General features: G+C 41.7%; 1 protein-coding gene across 2 annotated transcripts in view; it reads left to right on the plus strand.

The window, feature by feature from the left end:
- LOC145989812 (uncharacterized) overlaps positions 1 to 16,249 on the plus strand; it is a 54,960-nt gene extending 38,711 nt beyond the window's left edge. For both annotated transcript variants that reach the window (XM_083125174.1, XM_083125173.1), the window contains exons 2-3: positions 9,097 to 9,302; positions 10,919 to 16,249. In XM_083125174.1, coding sequence (XP_082981300.1) covers positions 9,108 to 9,302; positions 10,919 to 16,177 — 5,454 coding nt within the window. In that variant the 5' untranslated portion in view covers positions 9,097 to 9,107 and the 3' untranslated portion in view covers positions 16,178 to 16,249. The remainder of the gene's footprint in view (positions 1 to 9,096; positions 9,303 to 10,918) is intronic.
- Positions 16,250 to 16,779: the final 530 nt, after the last annotated feature.

Below are 16,779 nucleotides of genomic sequence, written 5' to 3' on the forward strand. Positions count from 1 at the left end.
TTATTGTTAAATATGTACAATATTTTACCTGTTTCATCATCAACATCTGTAAGTATGCTGTTCAGATGAATAATTAACAAAGCACTTAGTTTAGATATTATATCAGAAGAGGGTTGTGGTGTTGGCAGGTCCATAATAGCCTGTTTTTTGAACCCATATAAGTTCATAGGCATGTTTATTTATTTCAAATCATGCTCTGTAATTGGGCATTGATTGCCACTTTTCAAATCACATTGACCCCATGGTAAAGTATGTATGCCACATGATAAAATGCATCTCTTATCATCATGTGGGTCCAGAGCCACTTTTTTTACAATATTGGTAGTCAACAAGTGATCCACACTCTGAATTCTGGATTCTGATGTTCTGATTGTGCTACATAATTTGAGGCAATTTTTGTAATCTTCAAATTCAAGCTCTTTGTCTACAGTCACTCTGCCAATGCCCTTGGCCTTTTTGGCAACAGCGCCACTACATGTTTCAAAACTGTACATCTTGGCCCTTAACCCAGCAAATGCCACAATAACATCACCAAGTGTCTCATCTTTTAACTTGCCAGGCACCTTTTTGTTGTGGTGTTTAATTTTTGAATGTTCAGTGGTATCAAAATATTTAAACAATTCAGGCTGTGCTATATCTTGATAAACATCTTCTGTTTGAATATCAAGAACAAAACTATCTGTGTCCATGTACATCAGTTTAACACGATCCTTATAAAAAGGCTTCAACACATTATAAAACAATTTTAACATGTGTAATTTGGCCAATTCCAATATCACAGCCCCTACATAAATAGGCTTATCAAACTTAATCTTTGTTTTTTCATGTTGAAAAGTGCCATATTTTCATCATAAATTCTTCTGTAATTGAATTTGGGCTTTGCTATCAATTTTTTGCTCCGGCTGGGGTCAGTAATTATTTTAACATCAATATGTTTTCTGACATTTTCAATTGTTTTGCCATACACTGAATTGACCATCAATTTAAACAAGGTCTTATCAAATTGGCTCATTGCAGATGTTCGAAGCTCTGTGTTTGTATCAATATATGGTTTCAACAATCTTGAGTGCCTGAACCTCAAAACGTTTCCAACTTTGGTCACTTGAACACCATGATTCATCAGGAACTGGAGGTTTTTGTAATATAAGACATAACCCTGTTTTGGCTCTAGAGTCATCATCAATTTCTTTTGTTTAGAGCCAGGTGAACACTTAACCTCAGGAATTGGGGGCAGATCAGAAAATATGTTGTGTAAATCATCGGGAATTGTCAGATCAACCTCTAAAAACAGGCCATAGTTACTGTCATCAAAATCCTGAAGATCTTCAATATTAAAATCTTCAACCCACTCAAGCCCTGCATATGGCAGTTTTTTCATCATAGCATAACCATAGAGGCTGTTGGCATCTACATACAGTATATAATTTGATGGCAGTGCTGGATCATAATCAGGAATATATTTGTTATTTGCTCTGGCATATCTCTGAGAACATTGCACCATGCCTCCTCTTATACATTGTTCCATAAACAGATACATATCTTGATCCTGGATCAGATCCAATTGCATTTTAGTGTTTAAAAACATTGCAGACCATGCTAGGGCCGGAGCACTGTAAAAATACATTGGATCCAGCTTATAATTTTCCATGGAAGATTTTCTAAATGCCTGAAGTATATCAGCTAAGAGAGTGACATCAAGTTTTAAATAAGCCTTGTGATAATCACCAAATGTCTGGCATTTTAAATTGTTCCACATCAACTGGGCATGGTGATAATCTTCATCAGTGATTCCAGATCCTCTGATTTTGCTGTAAAACTCTTGTTGTGGTGGCAGAGAACACTCATCAAATTTAGAAAAATCTGTAACATAATCATATGGATATACACCCTTCCGCCTAATTAATTTTAGGTCCTGATTTGGAAACAAAGCACATGTGATTTTGAATTGATCATCAGATAATTGAGTGGCCAGTGTAGCCAGGCTAGCAGACAGAATTCTGTATGAATCAAGAAATCTTAAGTGAATAGAAACACCATTAACTTTAATTATTTTGCTAATGGCAATATATTTTTCATTATTTTCAGCTAAAATATTTAAATTCTGCTTGTCAAACCCCTCGTACCTGATCAGATGATGAAAATCATAATTGGATGCACCATGGCAAAATATGGGGACAAATTTTGGTCTCTGGATCTTAATATTACAGCTATTACACAGGGCCATTAAGAATTTACCATCTGTATGGGAATGGTGATGAACCTTGATATTTGTATCTGAAAATTCAGAATCACATACCGGGCATTTTTCTGCATTGTTGAAATCTTCAATCTGTTTCTCTGTTAAAGGCAACATAGGTTTTGATTTTAATAAGACATTAGATGCTATGTCATGGCACTCATTTTCTATTCTATCTGCAAATTTTTTGATGGCATCTGATCCCATGTATAAATCTTCTTTACTAACAACCCCATCCTGTACAACCACATAATAAAAACTAGAAGGTTCATGTAGCTAGTATGGTGTAATTGAAGATTCCTCAGGATCTGGACTGCAGAATGCAAGGGGTTTGAGTTTTGATTCAAAATCACAGACTATATATGCTGGGTGTTCCAACAAGGCTTCAAATTTTTTGAATTTGGCATTTTCCCTTGGATTAGGCATCACCATATGAACAGGTTTATGGTTGCCACAGTATTTCAGATGCTCAATTAACTTGTTTTTAGCAATTTCTGCATTCTTTTCACAAACACCATTCACCATTTTTCTACCATCAAATACAATTAAACATCTTCTACACAACTTGAATATTGTATTGGATTTGTCTAGTTGTGTTCTCACTAAAGCTTCAAGATTATGTATCAGAGTATAATGGTGTGTATCATCCCCTTCAATTAAGAGCAGATCAATCGGAACAGCAGAATCATCATCAAATGTACTGATTCTGAGAGGTGCTATCAAGCAATTGCCACGGCCAGTAGAACAAATAAAAACATTAATAGATAATTGTTTACCATTGATATTCCAGACCTTTTTTTCAAATTTATCAATATTCTGAACAGACATTGGATATTCTAAACCCTCCATTGCTTCATCAAAATCATTTTCATGTTGTTTATAATAACTTATTCGCTCAGGATGCCTTGAAACTGGATACAAAGCAGCTAAAATACACCACAAAAAGCATTTCTCATCATTATTTTTTATATTAACCACAGCTTGTTTGTTTTTAATATTGGCAGGTAAAGGCAAATATGTAGATCCTTGTAATGTGCTGAATTCAGAAATATTAACATAGAGCCTGTGTGGAGATCCGCATAGGCTCCATCCAGACTCTTTTGCTGCAAATTCAGAGTGTTTAATATTCAATTGATCTATCAAACTGCTTATTATTTTGTCTGAATTTGCATTTGAATATACAGCTACAGTTTCTGTTATGTGGGGCTGTGTAAATTTTGTGCCATTTGGCTTCTTATATTGTGTAAACAATTTGAGGGACAGCTTATAAGAGCCATTTTGTGCATTTAGAATTGCCTGCACATCAGAATTTACACTGTTCAAAAAATTCTTAATGTCACATTTTGGCTCTGATACAAACCGGTGATCCCTAAGTTGGCCATTAAAACTGCTATGGATAGGTGGTGCATAGCGTGGCTGCTTTGCCGGTCCAGCATTAACAGGTGCTTCATGCTTCCTTTTCAGACCAGATGTAGATGGTTTTGGGGGGGCAATGTTGATGACTGTGCAGAACAAGTATCTATATGTTTATATGTGAAATATTCCATGCTATATTTTCTATGGCATTTAGGGCATATTTTTGTGGGAGTTCTGCATTTGTATGGATTACAATTCTTTTGATGCTTAGCCCAATTGGGGCTGGATATATTCTTTTTGCATTGGTTACAATATTTTTGATTTGGCATTTTTGTTGATGTTTAGTATATAAGATTTCCTGGGGTCCAAATCAAAACTTTATACTTACTAAAAAATATCAGTTGGGTTCAGTAGTGTGATTTGTGTGTGTGTGTGTGTGTGTGTGTTAATACGTTTAACCTAGTTTTAAGTGTAGCCAAAAAAAATATCAAGAGGGGCATATTTTTAACAAATTTATGGACAACAATCTCACAGAAGTGCCTTTTATAAGTGTAGGCAAATCAATCTGAGGGGGGTCATACTTTCAGGGGAAATTCCCGAGGGCATTTTTACAAAAATCTTGGATTAGACAGGGTGCCACACTTGAGCAAAAAACTCATATGGGCATGTTGAGCTAGTTTTAAGTGTAGTCAAATCTGCCTGAGGGAGGTTCATACTTTCTCGTCCCAGTAATAGGTCAAACCATACTCATGGGATATCTTTACTGCTGTGAGGGGCCAGTTAGATGGTTTTGGCAGAGACAAACTTGAGGCTGGTCTTGACAAGAATCCGGATGTTGTGGAATTTGCCACTTCCACAGAGTTGCCATTCCGAGTGAATACTAAGTTTGCCCCACTTGTTTCTGTGGATGTAGAGAGAAGCTTCAGCTTATATAGAGATATTTTATCTCCGAAAAGAAACAAACTCACTTTTAAAAATTTAGAAATGCTTAATGTTGTAAGGTACAACAGCTTTGTGTTTTTCCCAGACTCTGGTGAATAACTGTAACACAACCTATGTGTGTGATGTGTACACAGCTTCGAGTGAATAGCTTACACTAATAAAATAGGAGGGAAAGTTTTAATTAGTAGTATAATTATCAGCACCTTTTTTTTGCCCCAATCAGCACCTTTTTTGCCCCATTTTGGGTCTTATTTTAGCACCTTTTCCCTTCCTTTTTCCTAATGAAATTTTCCCCTAAAAATCCTAACTCTGGTGATAAACAACAATAAATAAAGACGGAGCAATTGCATCTTCCATTGATAAGGTGTTTATAAAGTGAACGCTACTGTCAGTGGCCCACCCACAATACTGTATATGCCACGATTTTTGTGACAACGTATAGTTAAAAATAATAAATATATTAAAAATAATAATTATATTTGATGTAAATTAATTATGCAATATATAACTCAAATAATCTTAGTCCAAAATGATACTAATTGTTAAACCTTATTGCTTAATAAAGAAAATTTATTATTATTATCATTATTATTAACTTCCATCACATGAATGAGTTAACAATTTCGTGTCATTTCAATGTATGAAATGCACGTGGTAAAGGAACCAGTTATTTCTTCAAAACATCGCTAACTCTCTACGGAGGGCAACCCTCACGAGGGCAGACCTCACCCTCACCCTCACCCTCCGAAGACTTGTGAGGGTGAGGGTGTGTGAGGGCGAGGGCGAGATCGATCCGTGAGGGTGAGGGCGTTTGAGGGTGAGGGCGAAAGGAGAGTTGTGAGGGTGAGGGCGTGTGAGGGCGAGGGCGAAAGGGAAATCGTGAGGGTGAGGGCGTGTGAGGGTGAGGGCGTGTGAGGGTGAGGGCGACTGGTGAGTCGTGAGGGTGAGGGCCTGTGAGGGTGAGGGCGAAAGGCAAATCGTGAGGGTGAGGGCGTGTGAGGGTGAGGGCAAAGCCGAACCGTGAGGGTGAGGGCGTGTGAGGGTGAGGGCGACTGGTGAGTCGTGAGGGTGAGGGCGTGTGAGGGTGAGGGCGACTGGTGAGTCGTGAGGGTGAGGGCCTGTGAGGGTGAGGGCAAGAGGCAAATCGTGAGTGTGAGGGCGTGTGAGGGTGAGGGCGAAACGCAAATCGTGAGGGTGAGGGCGTGTGAGGGTGAGGGCAAAGCTGAGCCGTGAGGGTGAGGGCGTGTGAGGGCGACTGGTGAGTCGTGAGGGTGAGGGCGTGTGAGGGTGAGGGCGATAGGCAAATCGTGAGGGTGAGGGTGTGTGAGGGTGAGGGCGAAGCCGAGACGTGAGGGTGAGGGAGGTTGAACGAAAATGACCACCTCTGCTCACAACACTGACAAAAGTTCTTTATTGGACACAAGCGTAAAAGTTCGCATCGAGGAGTTTCGAGTACCATAATCAAGCATGCAGAACCCATGTGAGCTACGGCAAGGTGGCACTCGTGAAGTTAACCCGCCGGATCCACTCCAGTACCCATAATGCATCGTTTCAAGGCTCGCTGACTGCATGAAATTCCTTGTCATCCACTTATTTTTGTTTCTGCCAGTGCTCACAATGCTGATTGTTTATTTTTCGCGTGAGGACATGGTGGCTCTTGACATTTTTCTGACTGTTATGTTGTCTGCTTCTTTTCTTGCATGCATTTTCATAGGGCGGAAATGCACTATAGGCATTGTCATAAGTAGATCTCGGATTTTTAGGTTCCTAAAATAGGCTCTAAAAATCCTAAAATAGGTCCTAAAAATCTAAAGTTAGGCTCGAAAAATCCTGAAGCAGGTTCAAAGAAACTTCAAATAGTTCAATATTCTTGAAAAATGCTGATTAGGTATAGTCACCGACAATGAAAATGGCACACCTATACCCTGAAATACGCACTATCGCGCATGATGTTGTGTGTGTGTGTTGCCTAACCCTACGGCGATGGCAGAACTTACCATTGGAAATTTGCTATTACAATCTACTCTTCGCCGGAACGTATGTGAGAAAAAATAAATTTACGAGGTTCCTCTCGAAACAAAAAAGACAATGGTTTCAGTCAAGGTAATTTCGGCGTAAACCTCTTTATCCATTATACTTTTACTATTGTGTTCCGTGAGGTGTAATTATTAATTACGTTCCATAAATGTTTTAGGAAGTGTCGTTCGTGACGGGACAATAACATGAAAAAGAGGGGCATCGGAAGTAAACCACGTCCTGGAAAACAATTTTTGCATGAAATAAAAGTTTCATGGCAGTTGGCTTAGCGGAAAAAGTCTCTGCGAATGAAGGCAGCTACCGTTTACACATTGAGACGAGACCGAGACTTAAAGTGGGATCCGAACTACTATGTGCTTCCACCGGGTATCAAACTGGGAGCCCCTTGATTACAAGGCGACGTTGCTACCACTAAGACATCGGGGAGAGCCTACCCATACAGCATAAATCTCGAAGGCATATCCATTGGATATCCACAATGTCAAGATCAGATCTATGGATATTATGCACAGCCATTAGATATCCAGTGAGGGATATCTAATTCTGGATATCCATTGGACGTCTATTGGATATCCAGAACTGGATATCTAAAACTCATTCCATTCTGGATATCCAATACAGAGCCAAATATTTTCCAAAACTGGATATCTAAAACTCATCCCAGTCTAGATATCGAACCTTTTGGAGGTCTTATGCAGCATGTATGCTACATGTTGACGTTGTCTCACTTGGTAAGGGCGGTCTATCAGTCATCTCGGTGTTGACAACTGTGATGAACGACTTGAAAGCACTAGGTCTCTGCGCAAGTAGTGACGCGAGACGGCTCCACCAACGAACACGTGAAAGGGAATGGGATTGCGTGGAGGGGAAACGCGACTGCGGTTACCAGCCTTCGCAGCAGCGTGTAGTGCTTCGCTCTGCCCACTCGATTCCCCCTCCCCTTCTCTGCCGCTATGCGCGGGCTTGGCCCAGAGATATGCGGGACGAAGTAGCGGACTGTTGTCTGGAAAGTGGAAAAACAGCGGCGATGGGACTCGATGGTCTATCCAAATGTCACCCAATGGAAAGTCTCTTGCCATTCTGTGGCCCTCAAAAGAGATATTGCGTGCATTACTTATGACAGTGGTCTTCAACTCGTCAGACTGTGCGGGCCACATTGACAATTTCGGTGACGCTCCAGGGGGCAATGAAGCGACACTATGATATTGAAAGCTGTAAGATGCTGCCATCTACAATTTACTTAATCCGGTTTACTTAATTTTCAAACTGGCACGGGCCACGGCAAGGGGGTCTGCGGGCCATGAGTTGAAGACCCCCGCCTTATGGCATTCATTAATTTGAATTCGTTATGCGAAATATTAGAATGGGGTCCTTTGATATCTTTCTTTGTACTGTTGAACTTAGTCCGCGAACTGGCCTTTCTTATCAGGCATCAGCGCTGGTGCAATCAACATTGATATCTTTTCCTTCCAATCTCCAGAACGATGGCACGCAGTTTAGCTCCAGGCTCAAGTTTTAGCAAACAAATCACATTTCCATAACAGCATTCCCACGCCGTGAAGAGAGCACATTGTGGAGTTCGACAGAAGGTACCTCGATTCCCACAATCACTCCCATAGACTCCCAATTGCAACGTTCAGCCGACCCCCAACCGTTGTAAATAACAAAAGAAGATCAGCAGAGCAAAGCCTCACAATACGAAGCTCACGACCTTCAACCCACAATCACGGCAGTTGCATAAGAAGGAAACGGAACTTGGAAGAAGATACATTGGTAGGCAATTGCGATTCAAGAAGTTTACTCGAGAAGAATCCTGATTAAAGCCATTGAAATGACAAGAGAACGTAGCTAAAGACATCAGCAAACTGCAAAACCAGGTTACGTCCTACTTGGATACAAGGCGAGATGTTCCTTTCCTCCATTCTTATCTGCCGTGAGAAGAAGAATGGGGAAAATCAAACAGCAAGGAGAAAACAAGGAACCTTGTGGGTGTTGGAGAAATGCCCCTTCCGTAGTCATCTCTTCAAGAGTCGCGTGTGCAAACTTTCCCCCTCCAATCAGTCTGTTGTTCGCGCATGAGCTGTAAATGTTTGCATATAGACTGAAGGGGCCCGTGTCGCTTTGGTCTTAAACCACCGTGTCCCGTGTCGCTTTGGTCGGAAATCTCCCTGATGGCTCGCTTCCAGGCCAAACCTGTCGCTTCGGTCTGAAAGAAGCAAAACACAATGAACGATTTACTGAGGAATGAAATTGGGGGGAAACCAGCACAAATGAACATGAATACCTTATTCTGAATTCGAATATGATGTCCCTGACTTCGTCGATAGGGCCTACCGCAATCAAGGATTCGTAGGTTCGATTCCTTGTGAGAGTACATTTAAATGGCGCAATTTTATGCAAGTAGATGAACAAATTCGTACATAAATTGCATTGCTTTTCGACAAGAGGTTTGTTTCTACTTCATCTGTTTCTTCGTCGTTGCTCTACCCGTCTTTACTCTTCTTTCTCTTCTCTACTATAAACAGAGGAAGAAAAAATGACAATCGGATGGACGATAGATGAATGGAAGGAGTACCAGTCCAATGTTTCCTCCAAGGAAGGACTTCAGGCTGTGCTGGAACTGGTCTCACAGTACAGACCAGACGACACTGCCTGGATCACCATAGCTTCTCCAGATCAGATCAAGTCACAGTGGGAGTCTTTGGAAAGACTTGATCCGACATCCAAGAAGGTAAGGCATCCGCTTTATCGACTGTAACATTATAAAGTGAATGTTATTTTGGCTATGTTATTCATGTGAAAGTGATTGTTTTCATGAGATAGTGCAACTGATTGTTGGTAAATGGCCGAATAGGTTTGGAAAAGCTAATGTAGCTACATGAAAGTATTCGTATCTGTCCGAATCATTCAGGAAAGTACTCGTATCTGTCAGAATCATTCAGAAAAGTATTGTATCTGTCCGAATTGTTAAGAAAATTATTCAAACACTGCCAAATCATTCATAAAATTGCTCATATCTGTCAGAACCATTCAGGAAATTACTCAATCAGTACGAATTACTCAGGAAAGTATCCTAATCTGTCCGAATTATTCAGATAAGTATTCGAATCCGCAGCAATCATTCAGGAATATACTCAAATCAATCTGAATCAGTCAGGAAAGTAATCATATCTGTCCTTATCATCCAGAAAGGTATTTGAATCCGCAACTCAAACCAGTCCGATTCAGTCAGAAAAGTACTCAAATATGTCCGAATCATGCTTCGAAAGTAGTCAGAAAATTGCTTCCAGTGTCTTGCGTCCAGATATCTGAGAACATTAAGGATTGTTGAACAAAAGATTATGTGAAAGATAGAGGGAGGAATAAATTAATACAAACAATATTGAGATGGTTAGCATGTATGGAAAGTTTTCATCTGCCTTAGTTGATTTGGACATGTAGAAAGAATTAGTAGAAAAAGAGTATGACCGAAAACAGAATACTGCAATTGTGTTAATGAATGTAGTGCATTAAGAATGGAATATTATCCTAGTACGGTTTCCGTAAATGTTAAAGTAACACTACAGACTTTTTCAAATGTCGCACCAACCTAACTTTCATCAATAATGGCATTAAAACCGGGGTTTCTACATCGTGAAGCATCGTCCTTTGGCATGTACTATACATTGTCAAGTTATTCTGTACGTCAGGATACTCCAGGAATTTATTTATCAGGCACGTCTGAAAGTACAGCTTTAGAGAACGCTAATTTCGATGTAGAAAAGAGATTATTATTGTTATTAATACATTGCAGTGTCTTAATTCGAAGTTTCGTAACTAATGTCATACTAAATTGTAATAGCGGTCAGGTCTTGTGCAAAGCCTGATGGGTTTCTGAATATCAATTTTTTTGACTGAGTAAAAAGTGTATTTTGAGGGGAAACACGTTGTTGGTTGGCAACACTGGCAGTCCAGAATTTTGGCAGTAGGTTACATTCTGGATAAAAAATTCTCCTCGGATTGCCTCATTAATTAATTTCTAGAGCTTCCTATGTAGAATAACTTCATAATGTAAAGTATTACAATTATATACGAAAGAACAATGCTGCAAGACGTAGAAACTCATTGTAAATACACGTACGGCTTTTAATTTATTATCCATAAAATTTGGAGGGACTGTTTGAAGCATTTCATCAAAGTACTTGTTTATAGTTTGAATAATGCAAAGACCACTTAGATTATTTATCCACCTAGTTATAGCTTCTCTTATATATTCATAACATGTTGAATGGTCCCTTAAAAATCTTCCATTGAAGACATTGGAAATTTAAAAAGTTAATTCATGATATACTCAACATTTTTTTTCAGGATCTGCCCTTATATGGAATCCCCTATGCCGTGAAAGACAACATTGACGTCGCAGGATTTCCAACTACTGCCGCCTGCCCTGCTTTCCTCTACAAACCATCTGAGGACGCTACAGTCGTATCTTTACTGAGAAAAGCTGGTGCCATCGTGGTTGGCAAAACTAACCTAGATCAATTCGCCACCGGTTTGGTTGGTACCCGTTCACCCTATGGCAAGGTGCCTTCTGCATTCTCCGATAGACACGTTGCTGGAAGCTCCAGTGCTGGTTCGGCATCTGTCGTCTCCAGAGGACTCGTTCCTTTCTCCCTCGGAACTGATACTGCAGGATCGGGACGAGTTCCAGCCGCCCTTAACAACATCATCGGCCTCAAACCAACCAGAGGCGTTATCTCGCTGAAAGGTGTCGTCCCGGCTTGCAAATCTCTGGATTGCGTGTCCATATTCTCCTTAAATCTAAGAGATGCCCAGCGGATCTTCAACATTGTCGCTCAGTACGACCCAGCCGACAGCTTTTCACGTCGTCTTCCCGACGAACTGTTGACTTCATTTCGGGAGTCGCCCATCTGTGCAGTTCCAACGAACGCTTCATGGTACGGGGAGAACACAAATCCTATCCTCTTCAAGAAAGCGGTGGATAAATTTCCCAGTGTAGGAGTGAAAATTGTTCCAACAGATTTCTCCATTCTCTACAGGCTTGGAAACTGCTTGTACGAAGGGCCTTGGGTCGCTGAAAGGTACGCAGCGCTTAGGGAATTTCTAGTGTCTGGAAACTCCGAAATGAATCCGACAGTCTACGCTATCATCAAAGCAGAAAAGTACTCCGCTGCAGATGCATTCGAATTCGAATACCTCCGCCAGGACATCCTGAGGCTGGTGGACAAAGAGTTTGGTCACTACGATGCATTGATAGTGCCCACTTGTCCTTTGAATCCCACGTTTGAAGAAGTTGCCGCCGAGCCAATCGTGGTCAATTCTCGTCAAGGCACTTACACCAACTTCGTTAATCTCGCAGACTTTTGTGCATTAGCTATTCCTTCTGGATTCCGTCCTGATGGCCTGCCGACTGGAATAACGCTGATATCTAAGAAGTTCAATGATTACGCCTTGCTACATCTTGCCCAATCTTTCCTGTCCAATGATGTATGTCCACGCAAGATTGGAGCTTTGGGCTCCACTGCAAACGGAGGTGACAACCTTATACCCAATCTACCATCTGTTTCTACTGCATCCGTTTCACTTACTGTTATTGGACATAGACATGCAAAGGACCTTCATGGCCTACTGGAAAAAGTTGGCGCCAAGCTTAAGGTCGAAACAACATGTGACAAATACCATATTTATGCGGTCACCAATAATCAGCACGTCAAACCAAATATTCTAAACACGTATCCTTCTGGTGGGCCAAATTTTGTTGAAGTCTGGCATATTCCCAATGGAAACGTACATTCACTGATCTCAGGGTTATACATTCCTTTAGGAATTGGATTAGTTGAGCTTATTGATGGTCGTTGCATCATGGGATTCATCTGCAAAGGAACTGAGAGTCGACAAACGTCTCTCCACAAACTGCACGGTGCTTCGAACTCTTATAGTAAAGATATATCCATTGGAAGTATAAAACCTTTCAATACTGTCCTTGTCGCCAACCGCGGTGAGATTGCCGTTAGAATAATAAATACTCTAAAGAAACTGGGTATAAAATCGGTTGCAGTGTATTCTGAACCAGATCGTTATTCACAGCACGTTAGAGATGCAGACAAATCAGTGTCCCTCAGCGGTACCACTGCAGCTGAAACATATCTCTCCATCACAAAGATCATAGAGGCTGCTAAGAGAACTGGTGCAGAAGCAATCATTCCAGGGTATGGCCTTCTGTCTGAAAATGCAGATTTCGTCGAGGCTTGCGAAAAGGCTAGTATTGTGTTCGTCGGTCCTTCCGCAGATACCATTCGCACGTTAGGGTTAAAACACACAGCACGTGACATTGCCAAGAAGATCGGAGTACCATGTCTCCCTGGGAGTGACCTCCTGAACACCGTTGAAGATGCTCTGGAGAGTGCTAAAGTTATTGGCTATCCCCTTATGGTGAAATCGACTGCAGGAGGAGGCGGCATTGGCTTGAGGTGTGTCCTCAACGCAAGTGAGCTCGCTGAGGTGTTTGATATAGTGAAACATCAAGGCAACTCGTATTTCAACGACTCTGGTGTGTTTTTGGAACGTTACGTTGAAAAAGCACGTCACATAGAAGTTCAGATAATCGGAGACGGGCATGGAAAGGTCATCTCATTAGGCGAGCGGGACTGTTCCCTACAACGTCGCAATCAGAAGGTAATTGAAGAGACTCCTGCTCCAAATCTTCCCGAACAAGTTCGCCTAAAGATGCTGAAAGCAGCCGAAGATTTGGCTCGCTATACAAACTACAAATGTACAGGTACTGTTGAGTTCATATACAACGAGTTACACCAAGACTTCTATTTCTTAGAGGTAAACACCAGACTTCAAGTTGAGCATACTATCACTGAATCTGTTACAGGTCTGGACCTTGTGGAGTGGATGTTATACGTAGCAGCAGAAATGTCTCCTAGTTTTGAGCAACCAATAATGTCCCGAGGTTCAGCGATGGAAGTTCGTGTGTACTCCGAGAACCCTGTGAAGAATTTCCAACCGTCTCCAGGACAAATCACTGAAGTTAAATTTCCGAAGGATGCTCGTGTAGACACATGGGTAAGGAACGGAACAAAGATAACTGCAGAATACGACCCTACAATTGCAAAGATTATAGTACATGGTAAGGACAGACTAGACGCACTGAGGAAAATGCGTACAGCTCTGAATGAAACCGCTGTGTATGGTGTTGTGACAAATTTAGATTACCTTCGCTCAGTTGTGAACTCAAAGATGTTTGAAGAAGCTGAAATTTCCACCAAAGTGCTTGACTCATTCGAATATGCCCCACTGGCTTTTGAAATTACTTTTCCTGGGAGCTACACAACAATTCAAGACTATCCTGGTAGAAGAAACTTGTGGCACGTAGGTGTCCCCGCCTCGGGACCTATGGACTCTTACTCCTTTCGTCTTGCAAACCATATAGTTGGTAACAATCCCGAGGCACCAGGAATAGAAGCTACTCTGGTTGGTCCAAGTATTATATTTCACTGTGATACGACCATTGCCATAACTGGTGGTGAATGCCACGCAAAACTTGACGGAGAACCGGTTTCTCTTTGGATGCCTGTTGTAGTCAAAGCCGGTCAAACCTTTGTAATGGGAAAGATTGTGAATGGATGTCGTTCGTATCTTGCTGTTCGTGGTGGAATAGATGCTCCTGAGTGTCTAGGTTCAAGGTCTACGTTTGCTCTTGGTAATCTTGGGGGTTTCAACGGAAGAGTGCTAAAATCAGGCGATGTTCTTTTTATTGAAGACCAACAAGCTGTATCTCATCCTATGCCAGCATCTCCTTCAGCCATACCTGCAGTTCTCCAATCAAGACCAACTGAAGTTAAGGTGGATGCTGTTACGTGGAAAATTGGAGTCATCGTTGGCCCTCACGGGGCACCTGATTTCTTCACAGAGTCAAGCTTGGCAACGTTCTTGAGCTGTGAGTGGAAGGTGCATCACAATTCCAATCGCATAGGTGTTCGTCTTATTGGTCCTAAGCCAGAGTGGGCTAGGGAGGACGGTGGTGAGGCGGGCATGCATCCGTCGAACACACACGATTACGTCTACTCCATGGGAGCCATTAATTTTACAGGTGACGAACCGGTAATACTCACTTGCGATGGTCCAACTCTAGGAGGCTTCGTCTGTCCGGCGGTCGTTGTCGAGGCTGAGATGTGGAAGGTTGGACAGGTGAAACCCGGTGACGTAATCAAATTTGTGTCTGTTACATACGACCTAGCCATCCAGCTTAGAAAATGGCAAGATCGTGTAATTGAGGATATGCGTGACGAAATGCCATTAGACATTGTTGCTAGAAATAATCGAAATAATATCGAAATAGATGATCCAGTCATATATCAACAAGGATGTACTGCTGAGGCACCAAAAGTGGTTTATCGTCAGTCAGGTGACAGCTACGTTCTTATTGAGTATGGGGAGAACGTCATGGATCTCAATCTTGCGTACAGAGTATTTAAGTTTAGGCAAACTGTGCTGGACTATAACACTAGAGGAGTTGTTGAAATATCGCCGGGAGTAAGGTCATTGTTGATTGAGTTCGACGGAACAAAGACGAGTCGACGAGAGCTTGTAGAGACAATGCTGAGATACGAGAAACATCTGCGGTGTGGTGAGAACTGGACAGTTCCATCACGTCTAATCAAACTTCCCTTCGCGTTCGAGGATCAGAAGACACTAGAAGCTGTGAAGCGGTACACTGAGACTATCCGTTCAACAGCTCCGTGGCTGCCAAACAATGTCGATTTCCTGACGGAAGTGAATGATCTCCAGGATCGAACAGAGATCCGCGATATTCTTCATTCTGCTCGATTCCTGGTACTGGGTCTAGGCGACGTCTTCCTGGGTGCGCCCTGTGCTGTTCCCCTAGATCCCCGTCACAGGTTGCTGGGAACCAAGTACAACCCCTCAAGAACCTACACTCCCAATGGCACCGTTGGCATCGGCGGCATGTACATGTGCATATACACCATGGAGTCTCCCGGTGGGTACCAGCTGGTTGGAAGGACAATCCCGATATGGGACAGGTTCATGCTGGGGCAACAGGAACGACCGTGGCTCCTGTCGCAGTTCGATCAGATCGAGTACTTCCCCGTGACGGAGGAAGAACTCGATCGCATGTGCGAAGAGGTGGAACACGGGAATTTCAACATCGACATTGAAGACTGTGTATTCGACCACGGCGAGTACATAAACTGGTTGTCCGACAACAAGATATCCATCGAACAATTCCGCTCTCGCCAGATGAAAGGCAACCAGGAGATCCTTCGTCGGATACAGATCTCAAACGCTGAACTGAATTCGCAGCAAACCGTAGAAGAAAGCCAAAGTGAAAAGGATCAATTCTCAGACAGCGCAGTGTTCCTCCATGCGGAGGTCGCAGGTCGCTTCTGGAAGAGCATGGTTGTGCAAGGCGACAGAGTGAACAAGAGTGACGGTGTGGTTATTTTGGAGGCCATGAAAACTGAAATGATAACAACGTCTCCTGTTAAAGGTATTGTAGTGAAAATAGTGCATAAGAATGGAGATTTTGTTGAAGCAGGTGACTTGGTCGCAGTTATTGAGCCCTGTGAGAGACAGTAATCAGATTTACCATATGCAATTATTATGTAACACTTTGCACACAAAGAAGAAAAAAGGAAACATGTGTACTGTTTTTTATACTGAGTATCGAAATTGTTATATACTTCGTATATCTTTAACTGTACATCTATTATATTAAAGTTGAAATACAAATATTAAAGTTCAAAAGAATCAATAAATATTGTTTCTATTCTTGTTGTAGTTTCATTTCATGGTAACAATTCTCACAAGCTACCACTGTAGGGAACAGGTTTCAATTGGCAATCTATAACAGAAGAGTTGAAATTAATCATCACCTTCTATATTGACTGTGTATTGTTACCTCGAAGTTTGTGAGGAAAATATTGGCCCTAAAGAAATGCTTTGGTCCCATATATTGTATTGTATTTTGTGTGTGTGTGTGTGTGTGTGTGTGTGTGTGTGTGTGTGTGTGTGTGTGGGTGTGGGTGTGTGTGTGTGTGTAAAGAATGGAGATCTCTCATGCTATTTTCAACTCATATCAGATACCTTCTTAAACTCTAAATGTAAATTAGACAATTATCTGACGATGAAAGATTCATTTCAGAACAATTTCTAAATCTGTCTTACATGAACAAGCTCCT

Source organism: Lepisma saccharinum, chromosome 7 (assembly GCF_977018435.1).
Source record: "Lepisma saccharinum chromosome 7, izLepSacc3.1, whole genome shotgun sequence".
Classification (NCBI taxonomy): Eukaryota; Metazoa; Arthropoda; class Insecta; order Zygentoma; family Lepismatidae; genus Lepisma; species Lepisma saccharinum.